The 26,642-nt window shown below is 34.7% G+C and overlaps 2 protein-coding genes across 3 annotated transcripts; one reads left to right on the plus strand and one right to left on the minus strand.

Annotated features, from left to right (window-relative positions):
• The first annotated feature begins 1,119 nt into the window (after positions 1–1,119).
• On the plus strand, positions 1,120–22,786 carry LOC128983236 (translocator protein-like). Of its 2 annotated transcripts, none has more exons than XM_054402465.1 (5): positions 1,120–1,236; positions 15,168–15,285; positions 18,342–18,462; positions 19,220–19,314; positions 21,705–22,786. In XM_054402465.1, the coding sequence occupies exons 2-5, from the start codon at positions 15,175–15,177 to the stop codon at positions 21,876–21,878; spliced, it is 501 nt and encodes a 166-aa protein (XP_054258440.1). In that variant the 5' UTR covers positions 1,120–1,236; positions 15,168–15,174; the 3' UTR covers positions 21,879–22,786. The 2 variants fall into 2 exon arrangements, with proteins under 2 accessions (XP_054258440.1, XP_054258439.1); XM_054402464.1 differs by lacking the exon at positions 1,120–1,236 and adding an exon at positions 1,298–1,436.
• Positions 22,787–23,184: 398 nt separating this feature from the next.
• Positions 23,185–25,546, minus strand: LOC128983238 (alpha-protein kinase 1-like). Its single transcript, XM_054402466.1, has 2 exons — positions 25,403–25,546; positions 23,185–24,510 (listed from the first exon to the last, which is right to left on the minus strand). Exons 1-2 carry the CDS (start codon positions 25,520–25,522, stop codon positions 23,518–23,520), a joined length of 1,113 nt encoding a protein of 370 aa, XP_054258441.1. The 5' UTR covers positions 25,523–25,546; the 3' UTR covers positions 23,185–23,517.
• Positions 25,547–26,642: the final 1,096 nt, after the last annotated feature.

A 26,642-nucleotide genomic window follows, 5' to 3' on the forward strand; every position in this document is an offset into this window, starting at 1 on the left:
ATAAGCTTTTACGTGAGTCTTTTTAATTAATTGAAAATTAAGTCTGTAATAATTCCTAAAATAGCTCCTGTAATACCGGTACTTGATAATTGCTTGATTTCTAGCAACGAGTACACAAGTTAAAAATTCAACAATGCATTAACATAACAAGCTCTCTTTCACGCTGCAAGACTAGTAAACGGCAGAAGTAAGGCAGAACGGCAGAACTGCGGTATTGGTTTACCATACACGCCTGCAACGATGCGCTGCAAACCGCGCGACGAGTAGCTAAATGAACCGTAGAGTAAGTGAGCCTTCTAATATTTGTAGAGGGTTCACTTACTCTACAGATCATTGTGCCAATGAACTGTAGAGTAAGTGAGCCGTCTTCTATTTGTGTAATAGTTATCATGAAATAGGCTCGTATAGTATACGAGCCTACTCCTGTAATTTATTTAAATTCAGTATTTTGGCTCGTATACTATACGAGCTTATTCCTGAATTATTCAAGAATTCATACGCTTGGCTCATAGGCACTATGATCTGTAGAGTAAGTGAACCCTCTTCATTTATTTGATATTTTTGATCGGCTCGTATAGTATACGAGCCTGTAGTGCAAGTGAACCTTCAATATTATTTACGAAGCTCGTATAGACTATGATTTGTAGAGTAAGTGAGCCATGTGTTTTAAGAATTACATATTTGGAGGCTCATTGTGTCAATGATTCGTAGAGTAAGTGAACCCTAACCGTCAATGCGTTGTCCGTTATTGTTTCGTTTGTGTGTGTCGGAAAGACTATGACGTGACCCTTATGGTTTAAAAAAGTTTTGAAGCATTGACGTCGAAACGTACGTAATCCTAGATTTGGACTACATGGATCACTTGGCTATTAAGGTAATGTAACCTCATATATATTAAAACTCTCTAATTTTTAAAGCGGATCTAGAAGGAAATTCAAAATAGAATTACAGTAGGCCTAGGTATATGCATAGATAAAACATACTCCCTTAGGTATATGTTATTACAGTGGTGGAGCCTAATAATCAATGATCACAGTCTAATATTTGCGACTGTCGTCTGTCCACTTCTTCTTCTTCATCTTATCAGTGAAGGAAGAAGTCAGTTGTTTTGTTTAAGTGTGTTGTTGTTGTGGTTGTGTTGTGTTTTGTGTTACTTTGAGGTGTTGGTAGAGTCAACTGTGTAGCCTAGTTCATAAACTACTCTCGTCAAAGTTATCAAAATAATAAAGCAAGAAGGTAAGCAAGCAAGCGCACCTCCACCTGCACTTTTAGTTTACTAGTTTGGCGATTCTGTCATTAATTCCTTGCGGGAGCCGGGAGTTGCTAATTTTTTTTATTTTGGGACTTAGTTACGCAACTCTTCATTCACTTACATGGCAATTGCAATACCTCGAGAACTGATTAATTCTTTTTAGATCTAGCTGTTATACAACTTTGTAAGTACTGTGTTCTAGGAATACTTTTGTGTTTTGTATTAATTTGGCAACCTTACCTATGCAATCCCATTTGAATAAAACAAATGAGCCTAGTGAAATAAGACTAACTGTGAACGTGAACACCATCCACCTGAAGGGCATTTAAGGATTGAATTTTACTCCAAGTCAGGGCCCAGTTGGCCCTATAGGCTATACTAGTATCATAATTTAGAACAAGTTGTATAAAGATGTAACATTTTTTTAGCTAGTTAGCATATCAATGTAAGTTATACATTTTAAAACTTAAAAAAAAAATAGGATTCCAGGTGAGGGAAGTTTTACCTTTGTAGTTTTTGGATTTTCCGCATACCTCTCATAAAAGCATGATGTAGGTAAGTGAGGCTATTAATTGTAAGAAATGAAAATAAAAACAATTCCAAATGAGGCCTACACCACGATCAGAGGTTGATGTGAACCTGGCAATAACTCCAGCAATAAGTAATGTGCGCGCCCGATAAAATCTATTGCTGGCCGTTTTGCGGAAAACTACGGCCGCGTAGGTTATTACCGAGTGTCAGCTGATAGAGGACATATTAACAGACACGACAGTATTGATATCAAGTACCTGAGGGGTATGTTAGGGGGGGGGGGGTAAAGTCAGCAATAAGTCAATAAAATCTATTGCTGGCCGTTTAGCGGAAAAATACGGCCTCGTAGGTTATTACCAAGAGTGTCAACAGATAGAGGACACATTAACGGACATGACAGTATCAATATCATGTACCTGGGGGGTTAATGTCAGCAATAAGTCGATAAAATCTTTTGCTGGCCATTTTACGGAAAAATACAGCCGCGTAGGTTATTACCGAGAGTGTCACGAGATAGAGGACACCTTTACGGACACGACAGTAGCCTATCAATATTCGTACCTCGGGGGTAAGTTGGGGGGGGGGGGGTACAAAGTTGGCAAAAAGTAGTGCTCCACTCAAAAAAATCCATTGCTGGATTTTTTTTCATAAGGATTTTTTTTTTATTTTTTAAGCAGCCTCGGTAAAATTTTTTCTACAGATTTATTGCCTATTGGAAATTTATGTAGCCTACATTTTGTAGACAATCTAATTCCCTACATAGAAATGTATAGGCGTAACATGTTAGGAAAATATTTTGTCTTTATAAGTTTTTGGGGCGAAATATAGGCTAATATCAAACGGAGAACCGAAAATATTGAAAACTCTACAGTGTTGGTTTGTGTTGTAAAAAGTTATATGCAGTGTTGGGAAGTAGTGCGCTACAGTAGCGCGCTACATTTTTTAGCTACGCTAAGTTACTTTTAAGATTTTGTAGCTGTAGCTAGCTACATTTTTAAAGTAGTTGTAGCGGAATTCTAGCTATTTTTCTCGCCACATTAACATTAATTGAGATAGTGATTTTTATCACAACCTTACGTGGAACAACCTCTTTCAAACTGAGATTTTAAAGAAAATTAGGCCCACTTTCTTGGCTTCATACAATTGGTCGCAGTCTATTACAACGTTGCGTGGTCATAGAGGCCATTATCTGAGTGTTATTCCCATTTTTGGCTCTCATTTCCTTCATTTGCTACTCTATGATTACTGTCAGATAAAATAAAATCGCTAGATGCAGACGATGTTTAAACTTTAACCGGTGACAAGAGAAGCTATTGAATGCTTGCAAGTGATTGACAGGGAAATTATATAGTTTTCAATTTAGTTTCTTTATTAATCGATAGTTTCAACTTGGGTTTTAATGGAAACCATCACTAAACCTTAAAATAATGAGAAAGCTCTATCAACCTTTGCTTCAGCTGTTGATTGTGGTTCATGATCACAAGCCCTTCCTTGGTTGCATTACGGAGATTTTTCAAAGGTTTACTAAGTTAACTAAGAGGAAATTAGCTGATGATATTTAAGAAATACCTAGACTACATAACAATTGTAACGAAAAAATCTCCATATAGCCTAACATGAAACTTACATTGTACCATGTAAAAAATACCATAGATTGCTCCTGCTAACAGCTCTTGTCAAGAATTCCTAGGCTATTCTATTGGATTAATATGAATAACAAGTTCAATTAATAGGAATATATCTGTTTAGTCCTTGTAAGAACAAGCCTACTATAGCTAACTCGTTAAAAAGCAGTGTAGGCCTAGATGTTATTTTTACTTTAAAATTTTTCAACGTGTTTAAATTAAAAAGAAGATTTCAGGATAGGTTGCTGAATACTGTTTTCTACACCAACGTTTGTTGAAGCACAATTTGACCTATGCATAATGACAAAGGACGATTTCTTGACATTGAAAAGTGTTATTCATAGAACAAGAGTAACATAACACTATGGTTAAAAGGTAAAGCAATGTCTTTTTAACCGACTTCCCCACTACCAAAAAAGGAGGAGGTTCTCAATTTGTTTGTGGCGATGTTTTTTTTTTCTATGTATGTTCACCAATTTCTCTGTGATTCTTTTACCGATCAGTGTGGTTCCACCACCAAAATAACCAGGAGAGTTTCTATTTGGTACCTTATATATTATGTTTAAGTATAATATTTGTTACGGTGAATTCTGAAAACCTTAAATATTCACTATTTATTTTGTTTACATTTTTGCAGATTGTTTACATTTGTGCAGAGAAGGCAATAAATAATGATAACATTCCTACAGCTGTTAGTTGAAACCATTTAAATGAAGCTAGAGACAGTTCTTCATGAAACAGTTGCTTCATATTGATCAATAAACTATTTCTTGCCATGCATTTTGTTTTGGTTACTATAAAAAATGTATTTTAACGTTTAAATCTGATTTGTGTATACAGTAAATTCTGTTTTTAGTATTGAATATTCTGACTTAAAAAAACATATATGTTTCAGTGAATAGCTGTATGATATTGACAAATAAAGGTGTATTGTGAAAACCAAAGCATTCGTAAAACAGGTCTAAATATAAATTAAATGCAATTATTCCTTACACGACCTAAGAAGTGTGACAGTGCATAATCGTCAATTGTAAAAAAGTGTTAAATATTTTAATTACTAAACATGCAATTTCCAGATGTGGAATGTTTATTGATATTCTCTACCCAGTTACTATATCATATCAATACTATTATGCCTGCTTCGGAAAGTCCTAGAGGAAGATGATTTGCAATTTCGACTAGGATATATCTTGATCAGACAAAACCACCTACATGGCTTGCACCACTTTTAGCTGAACCAATCTTTCATATACATATTTCATTTGCAGATGTGGAATGTTTATTAATATTCTCTACCCAGTTACTATAACATATCAATACTATTATGCCTGCTTCGGAAAGTCCTAGAGGAAGGTGATTTGCAATTTCGACTAGTCTATATCTTGAGCAAACAAACCCCCTACATGACTTACACCACTTTTAGCTGAACCAATCTTTCATATAATATTTTCCAAAGGTACTATACGTGTTATCGACCAATTTTCTACTTTTGAGAGATTTTCTAGTGCATATTGTTCCAAAAGGCTTGAGACGTTGCTGTATTTCTTTTTATAATGTAGAAGTACACTGATTGCAGGAAACGATGATGTCTGACATTTCAATGTATCAAGAAAAGACAATTATTTTTTCATTAGGCCTAATGTAATGGACAACTCTTTCTTTCTTAAGGAATATCTAAAAATGTTTATTTTCATACCCTTTGATTATGTAACCTGAACAGGTGACTCAGGCAGTTTTAAAATAATGATTGTTCTGTGGAACTTTTGATTGTTTCAACCATTTTTGCTTATCAAAAAACCTCAAGTAATTAATATATAAAAAATTGTACAGTCACTAAAAATCATGAAATAATTTATTTTTGTAAAAAAATACAACCGACTTCAAACGCTCTAAAAAGAATGAAATAATTTCAATAAAGTAAACTTTTGTATTAGGCAAGCTCACGTATTTCAAGTCGGCGCGTGTGGTTCAAGTGACAGTGCATAATCGTCAATTGTAAAAAAGTGTTAAATATTTTAATTACTAAACATGCAATTGCAGATGTGGAATGTTTATTGATATTCTCTACCCAGTTACTATATCATATCAATACTATTATGCCTGCTTTGGAAAGTCCTAGAGGAAGATGATTTGCAATTTCGACTAGGCTATATCTTGATCAGACAAAACCACCTACATGGCTTGCACCACTTTTAGCTGAACCAATCTTTCATATACATATTTCATTTGCAGATGTGGAATGTTTATTAATATTCTCTACCCAGTTACTATAACATATCAATACTATTATGCCTGCTTCGGAAAGTCCTAGAGGAAGGTGATTTGCAATTTCGACTAGGCTATATCTTGAGCAAACAAAACCCCCTACATGACTTACACCACTTTAAGCTGAACCAATCTTTCATATAATATTTTCCAAAGGTACTATACGTGTTATCGACCAATTTTCTACTTTTGAGAGATTTTCTAGTGCATATTGTTCCAAAAGGCTTGAGACGTTACTGTATTTCTTTTTATAATGTAGAAGTACACTGATTGCAGGAAACGATGATGTCTGACATTTCAATGTATCAAGAAAAGACAATTATTTTTTCATTCAAAAACATACTGAACTGTTTTGTTTATATATTAAAGGAAATATTTTCTTGTATTTTATGTTTACTTCAGAATAAATGCATTATGAAAATAACACACACAAATGTTCTATATGAATAGGAAAATAATTTAGTTTGGTATTATGATAGGGAAAAGAAGCTAGTTTGGTATTAAAACGTTACTTTTCCATGTTAGAAACATTTAAATGCGTTATAATCTTTTTAAAGATGCTCGTTAATACCACTATAATGCCGATCTCTGATTACGGTAATAAAATAACACTTAACGCATAACTATGAAAAAGACAAGCAGATTAACAACTTTAGTTATAGATAGTCACCTGCAATATGGACACCCTCTTTCAATTTTGTATCAAAAATCATCATAGAGCCGCGCCGACTTAAAATACGTGAGCTTGCCTAATACAAAAGTTTACTTTATTGAAATTATTTCATTCTTTTTAGAGCGTTTGAAGTCGGTTGTATTTTTTTACAAAAATAAATTATTTACCTTTAAAAATAAAGAACAGCAATGAACTCCAATTTCAGTAGGATAGGCTCTGTAGCACAAAAAACTATTTTTAAATAATCGTTTTACAGTTTTATTGTTTTTAATAGTTGATAAAAAGACATCTATATATTAATTTGTTTCATAACTGTAATAAAAAAACAGTTTCAAATTAATATATAGATATTAATTTGAAACTGTTTTTCTTTGTGACAGCTAATTTGAGAGAACGGCTGGGCGTAGAAACTTGGTAGGGGTCTCCAAAGAAAGGTCTTGGTCTGTATATGAGCCATCAAAAGAGAAACGTGGTAAATTCCCTTGGGGCTCTGCCCCAGTGGCCTTTAAATTCCCATCCCATGTTATTCTTATGGAGGAAAAACAGGTTTTTCTCACAGCTAATTTCAGAGAACGGCTGGGCATAGAAACTTGGTAGGGGTCTCTATAGTCCGTACGCTCTGCCGTGGCACCTGACGGATTAGGACACCCCATGGAAACCCTTGGGGCCTCCTAATCCCTCAGGTGCCACGGCTGTGTGAACGCACTTTAAAGAAAGGTCTTGGTCTGTAGATGAGCCATCAAAAGAGGAACGAGGTAAATTCCCTTCCAGGGGGTCTGCCCTAGAGGCCTTTAAAGTCCCCTCAGCAGATTTGTTTATAATATGACCATATGCATAATTTGGACGCGTTGCAGAAATCGTTTCGTTAACCAGATATCCACCATTTTGTATTTTTTACATACAAATATTTATCTTTTCCCTTTTCCAACTGATGTTTATGAAACTTGGTATGTATGTTAAGGTAGGAGAGACCCATGTTATAAAAAAAGATTCATCTCGATTCACCCTAAAATTTCAAAATTTAACACTTAACTACAATATAATATACTTTACTACACCACAATATTTACGTATCACCATAAATCTTTAACAAAATACAACGTTAACATTTTTAAAATCCAAAGTAAATCAATATAATCTTTCTTTTTTGAAAAATATATTTAAAAAAAAGGCGATGGTAAAATAACGACAGGCGAGTTTCGATCTGGGTGTTTCAGGTTTGAATCTAGGAGGATTTAACATTAATTAGGTAACATAACCTTTGGAACTGATTGAGAGGAATACATGAAACCGAAGGGGGAAGGTAGCAACAAGTGCACTAGTATTTACTAGTGTCCAATTACAATTTGATGGATTTAACCAAAACCTTTTTCTATTTCACTTATTTTCAGCTGTTAAATTTCAAACGATAATTTTTAGCGACATCATTAACGTTATTATCATCATCATTGTTTGAGTTTGGGTTTGCGGCAATGTATTTTTATGAATAAAACCTTTAATTTGATACCAAACTTGACCTCTGCTGCTATTTATTGACTGTATGCACTATTAATTAACAGCTGTGTCTAAGGATTATGTCGGCCTTAGTCACAAACAGGACAACAAGATCGCTCCACTCATCCCACACTCATCTCCATTCATACTTGGCTTAAAATGCATACATTTGTATGGTCGCCATTTCAAAGCAACATGGCTACATTATCAATGACAAACGTGGAAAACCGTATACGAGTGTGAGTAAGTCCGAAAACAGAGCAAGTCCGAAAACAACTCTAAAAAACAATAAGCAATAAATTGCAAGAACCGTTGCTTATATCATTGGGTATACACGTATGTACTGGCGTGTATACTCAATGCTTATATCGAACGAATGTACATCGTGAGAATTTCCATTAGTTGTTCCATTTAGTTGTGTGTCCATTAGTATAATAGTTTAGTTGACTCTTTTAAAGTCAGCGGAAATTGTGACTGTTATTACCCTTGAAATAATGTTTGTGTAGTACTTTTCAATCCTACCAATGCTTATAGAATCATACGATTACAATTTTGTGGTTAGAATATGTCGCGTAGACTGGTGACTACTGTATCTTTTTGGTTTGCTTGTAAAAGAGGATCAACGGAGATTTTCCATCGACTTAAACAATACGATACTCTAAAATTGTTCATTGCTATAACAAACTATCACACAGTTTGATGAATATTTGTGTGTAAACCACATACAGTACACCTGTATTCTATCTATTTTTCCTTATTTCCTTATTTTTCCAAGACTTTATAGAAAATCACGCATTACGTGATCAGTGAAGAAAGGCTGTATCCCATGTGTTTTATAGGTAAAGAAGTAAAGAAGAACACTGCTTCAGTTCAGAGCATTCAGTTATCATCAGCAATTGTAATTCCCGAATCAGTAACTGAATCAATAGTCAATTATGTAAGGGTTTGTTGATTATTTATAATGCACTTTACATGCTCCATTTGATAGTTTATAATAATTTACTCGGAATCTATAAGACACCTTTGGCTTGTATTAAATATTGGGTTGGGCTGTTTAATATTTTGAATACAATAGGGGTACTCGTCAAACAGTTAAATATTATTATTTCTATGAATTTAATGGGTAACTTTAAAGATTAGGTGGAATTTCTAACAATACTTCACCGTAATCAGCAGCAAACATATATAAGGAATTCCAGTTATTGCAACAGACGCTCTGACAGCCCGTCAACATAAGACCTGCAGACGGGTCAACGAATATGCTGAAAAAATAACGAGATAAAGTGAGTGTAAAGTGACTATTTATATCCGGTCGTCATACGCCACGAGACATTCCGTCAGTGAATGGGAGGCCCACACAAGGGTGAAGATCGATAACGTGCTGCATTTGGAATGGAATAATTTGCACAGGTCCTCGAGTCCCGAAAAAGTCAAGTGCCCAGAATGTATTATACACATACGGAAATTCAAGTCCTCAAAATATTGTAATAGTGTATTTTCGTATAAATTCTTGAGGCCCGAAAAAGTCAAGTCCCCAAAATGTCTTATACACTTACATATATATGAATTTGAACGGATGGTGTTTTTGGCCTCTAGGGACTCAAAACGAACAATTACATCGGTCCCGGGTCCAGGTGTTGCCATGAGTACTACGGTAATAGCTTATTCCCTATATGCGAAATTCGCTAAAAACCTAATAATTCTATAGAATAACTAGCTGTACCCGCTGGCTTTGCCCCGTTTAACTAATTAATTTTCAAGATGAGCTCGTTCGCATGGCTCAATCACGTCCTGGTTGAAGTTCGTTCGCTACACTCACTCACCTTTAGGTTGGAGCTCGTTCGCTGAGCTCACTTGCCATGGGGTTAACTCGCCTCCAGGTTGAAGTTTGTTCGAAACGCTCACTCAGCTTTTGGTTGCAAATTAGCTGTTGTCATAAATTGTTTAATTGACACAGCTGTTAATATTCATTAATTCCTTTAAATTTGAAAAATCATAAGGTTAACATGGGAAACTCCAGAGCCACTGGGGCGAAGCTCGAATGCCCTATCATAATAAAAATTACTCAGTTTTCCTATTTAATGCCCAAAGAATCGGTGTATCAAATTTCAGCCTCCTAGGTAAATGGGAAGTGGGAGAATCAGTGATGATGAGTGAGTGAGAGTGAGTGTGTCAGTGAGGGCTTTGCCTTTTATAAGTATACATAGCACATTCAACCAGCTGTTAGTTAAAACAAATTATATTGGACTAAAACAAATCGATGATTACAAAGAATACTTTAAAAAATAATTTGAACATCCTACTACTGTATTTTACTATGCATATTTAATTAATCTGCCATCATCGTACCGAAGAATTAAATGTATCAATGGTCAGCATTACACATAGTATAAATAAGCCAACCATAAGTATGTATTTGAATTTTCTTCCAAATGCTGAATTTGTGTCACAAATGCTGAATGTTACAGCTGTTATGTTAAGCAAATTATATTGTACTAAAAGCTAGCTAGAAGCATTGACTTATTGGAGAAGGTTAGCATCGGCTGCTAGACTTTTTAAAAACTAAAACTGGGACACTAATTTTAAATTATAGCTTTGAAATTCCCTAGTTCTCAAAATTGTCTTTCTTTCAACACAAAACTAATGAAAACCCATCGTCTGGTTGATTCAGAATCGTGAAAAACCCCCATTTACGTTTTAATAATATATATGATAGTTTGGACAGGTTTCAACCCTTCCGAGGCGTAATACATTGATACAGTTTATACAGTGTGTAAATTAAGTCTGGCACACATTTTTTATCTTTTTTTCTATAGTAGATAGAAGAAATCAATTTGCGGGACTGATTAATAACAAATGTTAGGCACTTTTTACAAATTTTGAAAATAAAAATTCCCTTAAGGGCAAGGGGGAGTGGGGGGTAACTAAAAATTTTCAAACGACAACCCCCATCTTGTGACCCCTAATTTTAAAGGTCATTGGAAGACAAATCCAAAGATGTGTCTGAAAAAATTTTTTTGCACCCTATCCAAGATGTACTTAAAAATGTACTTAGGGTTGAACGGGTAAATTAGGTATGGCACACATTTCTTATCTTTTTTACTCTTTGTAGATTAGAAGGAATTAATTTTCGGGACTAAGTAAGAACAAAGGTTTGGCACTTTTTGAAATAATTTTGAAAAAAATTCCCCTTAAAGAGAAGGAGGGGGTGGGTGGTAACTAAAATTTTTCAAATGACAACCCCCATCTTGTGACCCCTCATTTTAAAGGTATTTGGAAGACAAATTTAACGTGTGTCTTAAAAAAAATTTAATGTGTTTCAGACTTAATTCACCCGTTCAACCCTAAGTACACTTTAGGCCGCCATATTAGACAGGATGCAAAAAAAAATTTCAGACACATAGTTAAATTTGTCTTCCAAATACCTTTAAAATAAGGGGTCAAAAGATGGGGGTTGTCATTTGAAAATTTTTAGTTACCCCCCACCCCCACCTTTTCCTTAAGGGGAATTTTTTTCAAAATTATGAAAAAGTGCCAAACATTTGTTCTTACTCAGTCCCGCAAATTAATTCCTTCTATCTACAAAGAGTAAAAAATATAAGAAATGTGTGCCATACCTAATTTACCCGTTCAACCCTAAGTACATTTTAAACCACCATCTTGGATAGGGTGCAAAAAAAATTTTTTCAGACACATCTTTGGATTTTTCTTCCAATGACCTTTAAAATGAGGGGTCACAAGATGAGGGTTGTCATTTGAAAATTTTTAGTTACCCCCCACCATCCCTTGCCCTTAAGGGAATTTTTATTTTCAAAATTTGTAAAAAGTGCCTAATATTTGTTATTAATCAGTCCCGAAAATTGATTTCTTCTATCTACTATAGAAAAAAAGATAAAAAATGTGTGCCAGACTTAATTTACACACTGTATGTAGACTACATTATAACTCATAAAATAGTTCTACAATTAAATGGATCTCCTTTTACAAACGTATATGATAACCAGAAATTTTCAGATCGTCCTTGCGGGTATTTTATGCCACAAATTTTGACGAAAGGCTATACCTATTTACAGTGTTGACCAAACAGTTGGCAAGAAGCATTAATAGATAAGCTATGTACCAAATATGATAATTTTAGCTCTATTCTAATTATGACAAAACACGAAGTAACTAAAAGCGAGTTTTGTTAGTGTAGTAAGCGTTGCAGGAGGTCTACTTTACACTGAATCGATGTTCACTTTTATTGCTTTTGATCTTCCGGCACTGTTGACTCAGCGAAACTGAACTTGTATTTTACCGTATTTCGTTATATTAAAACTGCTGCTGCATTAGGTCAAATTCCCAATAAGTCAATTGCTTTGACATAGACCACGTTTTTAGCTCGGACTGTATTATTTGACTTACTGGGACTTTTGATCTACAGACACTGCAAACATTGTAGTTTTTGACCTAGCGGCACAGGTATAAATTATTTGATCTTCCGGGACTGTTGTCTTCCAGCAACATTCCCCATAATTTTACACTACTTTTAATGAACCAGCTGTTAATTTTAAAATTGTATTTCAAAGGTCAAGTGTTATGAGCATTTACTGAAACTGTCAAAATTAAACGTTTACATTAATATTTATGATTTTAAAATTTATTCTTCACTGCATCGCAAGCTTTTTATAGTTTGAACAAAATTATGAATTTATGATATGTTTTTTTAATTTTTTGTTCAAAAATCTATGCTTGCACTAAGCACTTAAAAAAATTTATATTATAGAATCAGTTGGATTTATCAATGTCAAAGAAACAGATTTAACCCTTAGAGTGCCAGGCGAGAAATAAAAGTAACGCTCAAAAAATGCCGATGATTTTTCCCGAAGGTCGCGCTAAAAATGCCGAGCGCGATCTGGCGATTTTTAGGTTAAAATTTCGTAAAAATCGAATTTTCAATATTTCGACCAACGAAAATCGATGTATCGCATCTAGTAACTTTCGACTCAATGTTAATATATGGATTAAAAGAATCCGAGTATCCATTCGATTGTTATGACAACTGTTCGATCATTACGAAACGTCCGGTCAGCCGGACGTTGGCACTTTTGGCTCGTTCTTAAAACGTCCGGTCGGCCGGACGTCGGCACTTTTGGCTCGTTTTAAAAACGTCCGGTTCCCCGGACGTTGGCACTCAAAGGGTTAACAATTCCTCTTTGTGTTAGCTTATATTTATTGTAGAGGTTTTTTGCACTTGCTTTTTTGGTCTACTTTCAATAATCATTTGTAGATGATGAGCACGATGAGGATGTGAGCTGTGTTCCAGGTTTTGGAATAGATTATGCATGGAGAAGGTTTAATCTATGGTTTGGTGCAGTAGGTGAATTAATGGCAGTTCATGTATTAAAAAGGGGGGAAGGGTTTTTACTTTGATGTAGATATCTAGCTAGGTCGAACAATGCATTTAAACCTCACTACATACAAATATTCGGAAATACAACAGTGCCTTTACATCTCATCTCATTTGCATAATTTGTTGCCAACCAAGCCGGACTAGGTTATGGATGTGGTTCATTCGCATTTTCGCATTTCGTTTTGTCATAAGAGCAAGCTCCCTGACTGCAAGCCCGGTACCTGTAATTAAACATACCCGGGCCCCATGATGTAGGCTGAAGCTAATGCACCAACCTTTGGCACATCATGGGAGGATGACTTAAGGTCATCAGGCTCACCGGCTGCCGAAGCAACCCATCGGAGAGAGGGTTTCCCCTCAATCCTAACCAGGGATACCGGCTACTTGTCTATAAATGAATGTGCATTAAATAAATAAAATGGGCTTTTAAAATATATTTTGGTTGTATGTCCTTTGAACTTAATGAAATATACATAAAGATGCTGAAAAATAGGTTCTAAATATGATGGAACACCGAACTAACTTATTTTTAGGTTTATGTAGTTTTATTTTTAGTTTTATGTAGATTTACCTAATGTGTATGGAATAAAAGTAACATCTTTTGGAAAAGTAGCTAAAACTGTAGCTATAGCTACATTTCATTGTAGCTGTAGCTGTTTGTAGTTAACTACTTTTTCGGAACTGTAGCTGTAGCTAAGCTACTTTTTTTGGAAATGTAGCTGTAGCTAAGCTACTTTTTTGGAAATGTAGCAGTAGTTGTAGCTAGCTACATTTTAAAAGTACTGTAGCTTCCCCAACACTGGTTATATGATGTATTTGTATACTAATAATGATATAGGTAAACTTAATACATTATTGTAAAGCTAATGAAGTAAGGAATCCTAAAAAGTTGTAAAGTTTAGGCCTATGGTAAAAATAATTTTTATTTGTAAATAAAATAATGTTTTTATATTTTAGTGATTTAGTGATGAAAAGATTCATAGTATTTAGGCTAGTACAAAACTTTTGCACCAAATGTTTTTACTTCAAACCGACATAATCATCTTGTAGTGTATTCAATTACCTACATAAAAATGTATAACATGTTGGGTAACAATTTTTGTTTGTATGTGTTAGGGGCATAATAATAAGTTATAATAAACGAAAACCGCAAAATTCAACCTCAAGAAAAATACAACCTTTTATAAACACAATTTCACACTATTCAGTAAATATTCATGCATAATAAAATGCATGAAGATTACTGTTATATGACACACACACATTTCTCTGACAATAAGAAATAATAACGAATTTAGTAATAAATCGCGGATAAAACGAGAGCGAAAACAAACTCACTGGCAACAACATGCAATGGCAACAAATGGCGAATACAAGGCACTTTGTGTATGAGACCTTGACAGTAGTGACGCACTTTCGTCGTCTTACTGAGAGAAAACGAAAATAATCCTGAGCGCAGGGCTGCCACTATCACAAGCTACATTTCGTCCTCTTCAAAGTGACATATTATATGACTAGTAATAATAACTTACACTGTATGTAATTCGTATTTTCCGTACTAGCGTTTTACGCTGGTTGGCCATTTGTTACAAATTTCAAAAACAGCTGTTTTCATAAAATTGTACCCGTTGTGCAATCAATATTTCGTTCTAAATATCAATACCACAAAGAAGATAAAATCAATGGCTATCCAGTGGTACCACCCGCAACATCCCAAGACGAAAATTACCCGAGCAGGGTAATGCCAAACAAGTCATGTTTTGACAGTTCCCAAGTGTCAGCTGTTAAAGTCGTGCCTGAAAATACAGTAAAATAAAATAAAAAATGAAACTAGGCCTATTTATACCTACAATTGTGAATGTTCATGTGCCCCCCATGATCATGATAATAACCAAATTAAATAGACTACTAACTATTCTTTAATTCTTGTTTCAGCGGCATAATGTCCTCATCACCAATCTCATGGCCTGCAGTTGGAGCGGTGGCTCTGCCCCTCGTTGGAGGACATCTCAGTGGGTACCTTGGCAGAGAGAACTATGGAGCGTGGTATGACGTAAGTATTTAACCACCTAGCATGTTTTGGTAGGCTAAGTTAATTCACTTTCATAGAAGGAACTTTAAAAAAATGATGGTGAATAAAAAATAAGCTTAGGCCTAACCATTGACTATAGGCTACACCAAGTAGACCTTCCTTCGATCCAATGTAAAAATATGAAGCCAAGAAAATAGATTTTTAGGACCATCTATCAGAGGGTATTAGTGTATTGGGTTAAAATATGAATTGAAATCAATGCAGTATCATAGCAAACAGCTGATTGATTTTTCCTTTGACACAGAATATTGTCAATAGTTGGTAGACTATTTCAACAGATTACACCATCCCAACCATCATTTTTGAGCGCTTTTTGTGCTCAAATTTTTACATTGGGTGGGAAGTCTATTCTGTGTAGGCCTATAGGCAATGACTTTACTCACTAGGCCTATTAGAATTCACTACTGTTAAATCATTTCCTCAAGAACACATGCAACATAAAAGATTCCAGTAGGGTACTACTAATATTGTATACTACTAATAATCAGTGTTGGGGAAGCTACTTTTAAAATGTAGCTAGCTACAACTACTGCTACATTTCCAAAAAAGTAGCTTAGCTACAGCTACAGCTACAGCTCCTAAAAAGTAGCTAGCTACAACTACAGCTACAATGAAATGTAGCTACAGCTACAATTTTAGCTACTTTTCCAAAGTCGTTACTTTTTATTCCACGCACATTAGGTGAATGTAAAATTAATTGCAACTACATTTTTTATTGAACAAACATTTAAACAAAAATGTCAGTACGGTATTGTATCTAACAGTACTTGGAAAACAAATTATTCATAGATTGTATTTAATTTGTTGGAATTATAAACCTAACATTACAACAACAGAACTAAATAGTTGGGTGTCCCATATCATATTTAGTACTTATTTTAAATATTGCATTATTTTTAAGCATCTCATTTGTAAATTTCATTAAGTTCAAAGGACATACAACCAAACGATATTTTAAAAGCTCATTCATTTTATTATTTCTTTAATATAGATTCATTTACAGATGTCTTATATCAACAATTAAGACCAATAAAGTGTAAAACGAAACGATTATTTAAAAATACTTTTTTGTGTTACAGAGCCTAGCCTACTGAAATTGGAGTTTATTGCCTTTCTTTACTTTTAATGTGAAAAACGACATTGCTATAACTTTTAACCATAGTGATAAGTTACTTGTTCTATGAATAACACTTTTCAATGTCAAGTCAAGAAATCGTCCTTTATTGTCATTATGCATAGGGCAAATTGTGCTTCAACCTAGTTGGTACAGAAAACAGCATTCAGCAACTTATCCTGAAATCGGCTTTTAATTTAAACATGTTGAAATTTGTAAAGTAAAAATAACATGTAGGCCTTGGCTATGTAACAAGATCGCGCCACTCATCTTACACTCATCTCCATTCATACTTGGCTTAAAATACCTACATTGTATGGTCGCCATTTCATAAGAAAGTATAAAGTAAGTATAAAGTATAGTAGGCTTGTTCTTGCAAGGACTAAACAGATATATTCCTAATAATTGAACTTGGAACTTGGTATTCGTCTTAAACCATAGTATAGCCTAGGAATAGTCCTATACAAGAGCTGTTTTTTCAATGCAAGTTTCATGTTATATGGAGATTTTTTCAGTAAAATTATCATGTAGTCTAGGCATATCTTAAATCTCATCAGGTAATTTCCTCTTTGTTAATTTAGTAAACCTTTGAAAAATCTTTGTAATCTAACCAAGGAAGGGCTTGTGATGGTGAACCACAATCAACAGCTGAAGCAAAGGTTGATAGACCAGCTTTACATTATTTTAAGGTTTAGGGTTGGTTTCCATTAAAACCCAAGTTGAAACACTAACGATATAATAAAGAAACTAAATTTATTACTAATTTCCCTGTCTATCACTTGCAAGCATTCTAATAGCTTCTCTTGTCACCGGTAACGTTTAAACGTCGTCTGCAATCTGCATCTAGCGATTTTATTTATCTGACACTAATCATAGAGTAGAAAATTAAGGAAATGAGAGCCAAAAATGTGTATAACACTCATTTAATGGCCTCCATGTCCACACAACGTTGTAATAGGGAATGAAACGGCTGCAACCAGCTGTGTGAAGCCAAGAAAGTAGGCCTAATTTTTTTTGAAAATCTCAGTTTGAGAAAGAGGTTGTTTCACGTAAGGTTGAGGTTATGATAAAAATCACTATCTCAAACAATGTTAATGTAGCGAGAAAAGTAGCTAAAATTCCGCTACAACTACTTTAAAAATGTAGCTAGCTACAGCTAAAGCTACAAAATCTTAAAAGTAGCGTAGCTACAGCTAACGCTACAAAAAAAGTAGCGCGCTACTGTAGCGTCGCTACTTGTAGCGCGCTACTTCCCAACACTGCTAATAATAGGCTAGTACATTTGACTATTTTATCAAATAGTCACTGCTAGTACCTTGCGATAAGCTATATTTTTTTTATTTGGCATTGTTAAATCTGGAATTTAATCCTTTGTCCCAAGTGAGACAAGTTTATTTGCATTTAAGTAAGTTACAAATTATGTTCTTAGAGTGCAGTTACAGTCTTACGTGCTGTAAATTGCAGTTGAACAAAAGAAATGTAACTTAGAATAGGTTGTAATCTTATGCGCAGGCAATCTTGTTGTCTTGAGAAACTTAAAATCTAGAATTGGAATCTTAGAATCTCGTTGTCTACCTTATGCATAGGCAAGAGGCACATGGTTGCACTGACAAAAGATTTGTCTCTCATCCAAAATTTTGTTTGTTAACAACATTTGACACCATAAAGCTGGAGACTAGTATTTAAGTTGAGAAGAATTAAAAGCCTTATAAATTATGGTAAAATTGTGTCAGTGTTTGATAATAATTTGATTAAGATAAAATCATTCCATTGAATTTCAAGTTGATGTTCTAATATTTAGGCTATAAGTGTCTATATTTGTCTATTAAGCAATTCAACCCTCAATTATGCCTCAACAGGATAGTTTTAAAGGTTCGTACTATAACCTAATTTGTTCTTGCAGTCTCTGAAAAAGCCTGACTGGAAGCCCCCAAGGCTAGCCTTCCCTATCGTCTGGACATCTCTCTACGCTGGAATGGGATACGCTTCTTACTTGGTCTGGAAAGAAGGCGGTGGATTTAGTGGTGGGTCGTCTAAACTAAGAACTACAAAATATAATTCAGGCTTTTTAATTACAAATTCCAAATTTTGCTGCACTGTGCATTTTGTGGTGGACATAGCCCAGTAACAACAACCATGTACAGCAGTAGGAGTAGGCCTACTATCACGTTTCATTAAATTTAAGGCCTCACTTGGGGTTTCATTAGAGTAATATATTTGGGCTTAAACCAAACAATTAATCACCCTTCTTTTAACCTATTGATCCTTAAAAATGAATAATTCAGAAAAGAGCAAAAGGCCATTATAGCAATTTAAATACCTGATGCTGTTATCCATAGGTTACTCTTAGCTACTTGTTTTGACACAAAATGTTTATATGTTCCAAGTGTACCAAGTAACCAAGTGTAATCTGTAAATTACCAAAAGTAGGTAGCCGATTTATATACAATTTTCAATATTTACCTATCAGTCATCATTAGGCTATGCTACCATAAAAAAAGTTTTAATACATCTGGTTACAAAATGGTTGACAAGCAGAGAAACAAATTACCTATGTAAATCAGGCATGTGAAAGCAATAATATGATGTCTAGCCCAGGGCCACTTTAATAAACGGGCCCTGGGGTGCAATAGGTTTTGTTTGGGGGGCAAGGAGGAGACAAATTCCCCCACAAGGTTAGGTGAAGAGGGGCGCAGTTTTCTCTACGAACTACAGTGCATCACTTGCAAAGCGGGCCTGGATTAGCCTTATCAAATTCTAATACTCATTTTTATACTGCAGGATCAAACCAGTTGACACTAGCAGCTTATGGTACGCAGCTGGCTTTGAACTTCGCCTGGTCACCGATATTTTTTGGTCAGAAATCCATCAAAGGGGTAAGTACTTGTGATTGTAGATTAAAACTGAATAGTTGTTTGGATACGTACGTAAATTTGACACCAGCTTGTAGAATCTAGCTTGTTTGGACCTTTGTCAGTGAAAGATTTTAGATTCGTTAGTCGGTAGCGTCGCGGGCTTCGGGCCCAAGGCAGCCATGTTGTGGGTTCAGATTGTGTTCACCGCCACAAACATTTTATCAGTACAGTTCATCTTCGTACTGTACCGGCTCACCCCTTGCTTTGCTGGATACGTTCCACGCACGGGCAATTAGTCGATGTGGACAAGCAAATAACGTTAAAAGAGGCAGCCAACTTTTTTTTTTTTTTTAAAGAAAGAACGAATGGTACTAAAAAACAAAACAATAAATAGGGAATAACTCGCTAACAATTGGAAAAATTCTTGACTTTTATTTTATTTTGACCCATAAGACCATTTCCCAGAGTGTGACTGTTTACTTACAGGACATCCCGTATAAATATGCTATCACAAACACATTACAGTACAGTTTGACTAAAGCTTAAAACCTTACATTAAATGCAATAAAAAAGTCTCACTGAATTGATTAAACAAACATTCATTGAAAAGAAAAAAGTGTTTAAAAAACGATGTTTTTTAGTAAAGACCAATTTATTTTTAGAGGATAAAAATTACAGACTTAAAACGGTTTTTAATTAACAAAGTGTAGTTTTTAAAAAATGTATTGAAAACTAACAATGAGGGTGTTTGATTGGTTTAAAACATAACCAATGCACCTCAACAAAATAAAGAATTGGGGGATAACAAAAGATTGATCTAACTTATGTGATCCACAATTATTAAGTTGTAAAGATTTATTATCTGATGATTTATCATCTGTAGGCTACTCATTTACTTTGATACCTTGATAACTGCATTAGGGTGCCTTAATTTAAGTAATAAATTACATTTTTATGATATTTTGCCATTTTTCCCCAATCACCGTTACAAACAATTTTAGAAAATACCAAATAGTAAATTGTAATCTTATCGTGTTGTCTATTGTTGCCTGTTTTGCGGTGATATGATAAGTTATCATTTAGTCAATGACAGATTTTCAGGCCACTTCAAAATTAACCGTGTTACATTTACAGTTCAATCTCATGAAATCAATCTACAAAAATCATTTCAAAATTATTTCCTTAACATATGCTATAATTATATCCCTAGGGATTTTTAAAATTTAATGTCTTCAATATTCCTGCAGTTAATTTTGAATATGTTGATAATTTTAACAAGTAAATAGTTAATTCTTAAAATACACATACATTCAACTTTTCAAAATTCTTGTGAATTACATTTATAATAAACCGTCTTAGTTAATTAAAACTTCAATATGTATATTAAGTTAGTCTGGAACTTAAATTGCCATTAAATAGTATGGTTATTGCAGTAGCAAAACATGTTTGTTTACTCATTGTTCTTATGCTACATAACAACCCTATGATGTATATAATTGATTTCCATTTTCCATTGATTATCATGAATCTGTACTCTTTATAACAGATTGGTGGCTATTGGATGCATTGCACGGCGTCCAAAGACAAGTCAGTGACACATCGTCCGAAATATAACTTTTGAGCTGTTGTACGGCGTCCAAATCTCACCATGTCCAAAAGTACAGTAACCACTATAAACATAGTATTTCTACAAGCTTTGGATATCGATTGGTGGTCAAGAAACAGGGCCATTATACACTCTTAAAATAGTAGCAGTTGCAACACGTCCAATAACTGTAAGCGCTGTCCTACGACGTCCAGAGCGCCTGCACACTCTGAGGATTGTTTCAACGTCTGTAGTGCATACTAACCCCTAACCTAACTTAAGCTAAACTAATCTAACCTTGTTCCATATGCAGGAGCTCTGGACGTTCTGCAACAGCACTGAGCTATTGGATGTTGTGCAACTGGCAGCGGCTTTCGAGGGTGTGGTGCCAAAAAAAATACAATAATACTCATTATTGAACCAACTTCAAAAATGATGTTGTTTAGCTTCTTGTTAAGGTTTTAAGAGTATTAAGTATGCTGTTGACCGACGACCAATGCCATGACGTCCAAAGCTTGTAGAAACAGAAAGATTATGTTTTTTCAGTTACTGTAGGCCTACTCTTGGACATGATGAGATTTTGACTACGTGTAACAGTCGAATAGTTTATATTGGACGTTGTAAGCAAGGTAAAAATTATATTTTGTACGCCGTGACATTGACTTATATCATTGGACGTTGCGACATTTAGACTTCGCTCAACACTCCCTGGCCTCACATAGGATCGCTGCTGTGATTCCATTTGATCTTGTCTTGTCAAATCCATGCGTTCTGTTTGCTTCTCTCCACAACATGTTTTGGTAACTGGTTAAAACTTTTGTTATAGGGTCTGATTGACATCACACTGCTGGATATTGCTGCTGTAGGAACAACCATCCTCTTCTACAAGGTCCACCCCACTGCCGGCTACATCATGCTACCTTACCTCGCTTGGCTGGGTCTCGCCACCGCCCTCAACCTGAGGATTTACAAGGACAACCCAGAAGTCAAGGACAAGTAGATCCTTAAATCCTGGGATCCTTCCGCACACAGTATACAGTAGGAATATTTTTGTACTTCCACATATGTGTCACTGCAGCTAGCATCAAAGATGTATTTTTATAACCTTTTCTTAGTTTTTACCTGGTTTTACAATAAACAAAGGTATGCAATCAAAATATCAATGTCACTTAAATGCTAGATCTACCTCATCGATAATGGTTTTTTGTTTAACTTTACATTTAATATTTAATCGGAACTTTTTATTTTACATGGAAAGACTTGTGTACGCATTTATATATGAATGCAAGATGAGTGTGGAATAGAGAAAGATGATCGGTACTGCTTTGTTGCTGGCTTAGATCAGCTGTTTCATTAATAATTAATGGCCGTGACTAATAAAACAGCTGATCTAATTATTAAAAGCCCTATGATTAAGGACAAGCTTCTGTTATAAACTATGGTATTTTGTTCTTCCTCCTCTTATTTTTAATTTTTGTGGAGTTATAGTTTGTGAAAACCTTGTTTCCTTTTTCTATAATATAGCTGTTACAAAGTTGATTGCATTTAAAAAACATTTTGTTCTTGTTAGTAAAATCCAGTATGAGTAATTTTGATTCAAATTTCTTGTTTTATTCCATTTTAAGGATGTTTTAAGTGTTTAAATTAGTTAGGCTTGTGGTTGTCTTAATTGGTGGCAGAATCAAATGTTATATCCTATTGTATGTATTCGTTTAGACTGTAATGTTGTGAGGTTATGTAATGTTAATGTCTGAAAATTATATAACACATGATACTCTCACAGATGTTTTCTGTTGAAGGTGCTTCAGTTATGTGTAGTCATTGTTAGTGAAACTGTGCCTTCTGCGTTCGAAGTGCACATATGTACTGGCCATTTCAGTGTTAATAAAGTTTATAATTATTAGGATAGCTGGATGTGTGATTTCATTGAATCCTGTTATTTCATTGACATCCCAATTAGACTTGTCTCATTTGGATTTCTGGGAAGGCCCCGAATGAAAACACTTTCTTTTTCTTATCTTCTGTATAAACCATAAGTGGTTTGAACCTGATTTGGCTTATGGGACTTACCTATCTTGGAAGGCCAGGAAAGGAACCTGGAACCGCTTGTACACATTTTGTGTAATAGTATTTAAATTAGTGAAGAAATTAAAATGTAATACCCTTTTGCCTAACTTACAAACCCTACTAAGTATCTGCACTTAGCAAGGGACGTTTTGTGGTAAATGATGGTCAGTTGGTTTAAAATTTTGTTGAGTTTAAATTCATTTTTAGAAGATTCTTATCCAAGGAAACAAGACTCTCCATTTAAAATAGTTATAAAAAATAATTTATTTTATCACTACAGTATACAAAAATATTATATCCACAACACACAATCTGCGTAAAGTTTTATTTTATGTTTGGTGTGCTGTGGAGTGTAATAAATAGCATTGTAAAAATTTACATTATTAATTAATGTAGGCCTACATAAAATATCTGGGGAACTCCAATCTTATTCATGATTACTTAATTACAATATGTACAGTAGAAATATCCCTCTTTCAGAACAGGACAACACTTTTCGATTCATCACACACACGTAGCTAAAAAATAAATAAATAAAATGCTAGGTACTGTACAAAACTCATAAAATATTTCTAAACTCGTTTTGGTCTTAATTTGGCACCGAACGGAAGTTGGTTTTGATGAGAGTTGTAGTTGACAGTTTTTTCAGTTGGTGGAGGTTGAGTCATTTTGTTTGCGTTGTTAATCTCTTTAACCTCTTCTTGTGAATAGTCAGCATCAGAATCCTCGTAACTTTGCTCTTCCGTTTGTGATTCTTTGTCAGCTCCCTCTCTATAGGATCCATCAAACGGTCTCATAGAAATTATTGGCATGTGACTGTTGGTATTTCTTTGGTCTTTATCTGAAGTTTCCATTATTTCCTCCTCACTGTAATCAGAACCTGTGAAGACTTGTTGGTTTTCTTTACCGCTCTTTTGTGGTTCCCTTTCATCTTGATTTCTAAAATTTTGCTTGTCGCTTGTATCTTTGAAAACCTGTCTATTTTGTTGCTCTTGCATTTCTTGATTTCTGCTTTGTTCTCTCTGCTCCTCGTAATACCTGATTTCATTCGCTCTCTCTTTTTCTTCATGTCTGATTATCTGCCGTTTCCTTTCTTCTTCAGCTCTCAACTCTTCTTCCCTCATCTTCTGTTTCCTCATTTCTTCTTCTCTCGCTTGGATGTTGCCTGGACCTATTGACATCTGATGGTTGATGCTACCGGCAGCTGCTAGAGTTGCTAGAGCGTCTGCTGTTTGTTTGTTTGGTAGAGACGTGTAATAAACATTTCTCAAGTTTGGGAAAGTTTCCTTCTCGATGGTCTCTGTACTGTCTTCGTCTTCATAGTCCACCTGGTTGCTGATGACTCCCACTTCATTAGACTCTACTTGTGTCTTGTCCAGATAGTCTTTGATGCTGTTGGCGCTGTTTCCCGAACCAGTGTCCTTGTTGACTGCTCGCTTTACACCAACATTGATTGAGGAGGCGGATGGAAAACTGTCGGAGCCGTGGGCGCTCTCTTGCGTTTGCTCGTTGTAGTTGAAGTTCTCAAACTGTGGATGGAAGTTTTGTGGAGAGAAGTGAGTCACCTGTAATAGTAATTGTAAAATATTATTTCTTGATTATATTAAAGAATCACAGAAATTTAGTGTTAATAGTTTTACCTACGACCGTTTTTAAAGCAGCCGTTTTAGTTCAGTTCTTAGAATTGAAAAGTTTCACATAACAGCATTGTTTTGTTTACTTTCATAACAGCATAGTTTTACTCATAACAACACGGGTAACTTTCAATGAGGTTCAAAGATAGAATAAGTAAAATTGTAATGATTCAAACTTCAACTTATCAGCTGCTCAGGCCAATTTAATTGTTGAGTGGTGCGATTAGTGTTTAGCACTCGCCAAGGCTCGTACTTTAAATTTTCTACTCCTGTCGTGCAATTGTTGCGTAAACTACTATTAAGATGCTGGTGGAGTCAGTTCAATATTAAAAAAAAAAACAATCAAATAAGTGACAAGACATAGATTTACTAGTTGAACTTAGAATTTACTCATGGAATATGCATTTTTTATTGTTTGAAAACAATAATAATTTTGTTACAGTTTTTTTTTATTACTATCAAACAATTCTCTGTGTGGGTTTTCTATAGTGATTTTCCAATATTGGCTAGGTAAGTGTTGTAATGTAGTTATGTTTTAGTTACTTTCCAACCAGTGGCATAGTCGTAAAATATCCAGTGTGACATGGCTCACTATTGTTGACGAAAAACATGGGTTGTCTATCAATGTATTTGTTCTTGAAGAATGGTAAAAATCTGATAATAGATAATAGGAAGACTGAACACCAATGAACTAAAAAAGCTGCAAAGCATCATTTCAGATGAAGAAAGAAAAACATTGATCAGACACATAAATACAAATATTTTAGGTTAATAAATTTAAAACTAAATCATTTGTATTGACCCTTGATGGCCATAGCATTACCTGTTGTTGATAATGTGGGTAAAGTAGTCCAGTTTGAAACACCTGCTGAAAGACTTCACTGGTTGCTGGCTGGTGTGCTGAGGCAGCTTGTAGATACTGCTGGTACAACTGAGGTGTCATCTGTTGTTGTTGTTGTTGTTGTTGTTGTTGCTGTTGGTGTTGTTGAGCATTATGTAGCAGCTGATACAGGTCGTGAGGACTCAGCGTGCTGCCACTTACAGATCCTGAACAGACAGTTGGAGCAGCATTACTGATAGCGTTTGCGATTTCACTGGCGTAAAGAATTGAAATATATATATAGGCTACTTACAGTCTTCTCAGTCCTGATTAGCTATAGCACTACGGCCGTTTCGGAGATATTAACTCCATTGTCAAGTGCTTAGTCGTACACTAAACTAAATCACTATCTACATTTTTTATGGGATTTTTACAAATTCATTGCGTCAAAGTTTAATAAATAATACAGCACAAAACATGACAGAAAAACATTAAAAGCACGTGCACAGCTAAAAAACTGACGACTGATTGCCAGTTTTTTATAACTTTTTCAAATATTGATATCAAGTTAAAGTTCAGAAGATAAATACAGAGTTAGACAACTGAAAATCAAGTTGCACCTTCAAAACAGCTGAGTCCTGAGTGCAAGAGCACTCTCTCCTTCCATTGGACACTTACCTTTTTAAAATCTTTGTTACAAATTTAAATTTGATCACAGTCTGTTTATTTGCCTCAAATGACCAAAGATATATTCTTTTAGATGAAAACTAATCTCTAGGCAAAATTCCATAACAAAGAGTGAAACCGGATGCATGAGAAACTATTTAAAATTTGTTAAAAGTATTTAAACAAATTGGTGGTTGTTTATGTTAGTAATGTAAAATAAATAAATTGTCAAAACGAATCAAAGCAAGTATGGTTATTTTCATTCAGGTCAAGATTTAAATTCATCAATAAAATCATGCTCACAAGTTTGAAAAGGCAACTAGAATATATCAGGGGCATATTTTAATATTTGTAATAAGGCAGAAATCAACTCATCATGGCATAGAATGATTTCCAAAATGTCACAGTAAGTGGATGGACAGCTTTGTAATGCATAGCATGAAGAACAAACCTATATAAATACATACTACATTATACAATTTACTTCATAAACGTAGATAGCAATATTACAGTAATTCCAACATTCTCAACATGCCCTTGAAACTAAGTATCACTGTTCAAGGACATAGCCAAGATT

Source organism: Macrosteles quadrilineatus, unplaced genomic scaffold (genome assembly GCF_028750875.1).
Source record: "Macrosteles quadrilineatus isolate MER2022 unplaced genomic scaffold, UCM_ALF_1.0 Scaffold_1__1_contigs__length_201487025, whole genome shotgun sequence".
In the NCBI taxonomy this organism is placed as follows: Eukaryota; Metazoa; Arthropoda; class Insecta; order Hemiptera; family Cicadellidae; genus Macrosteles; species Macrosteles quadrilineatus.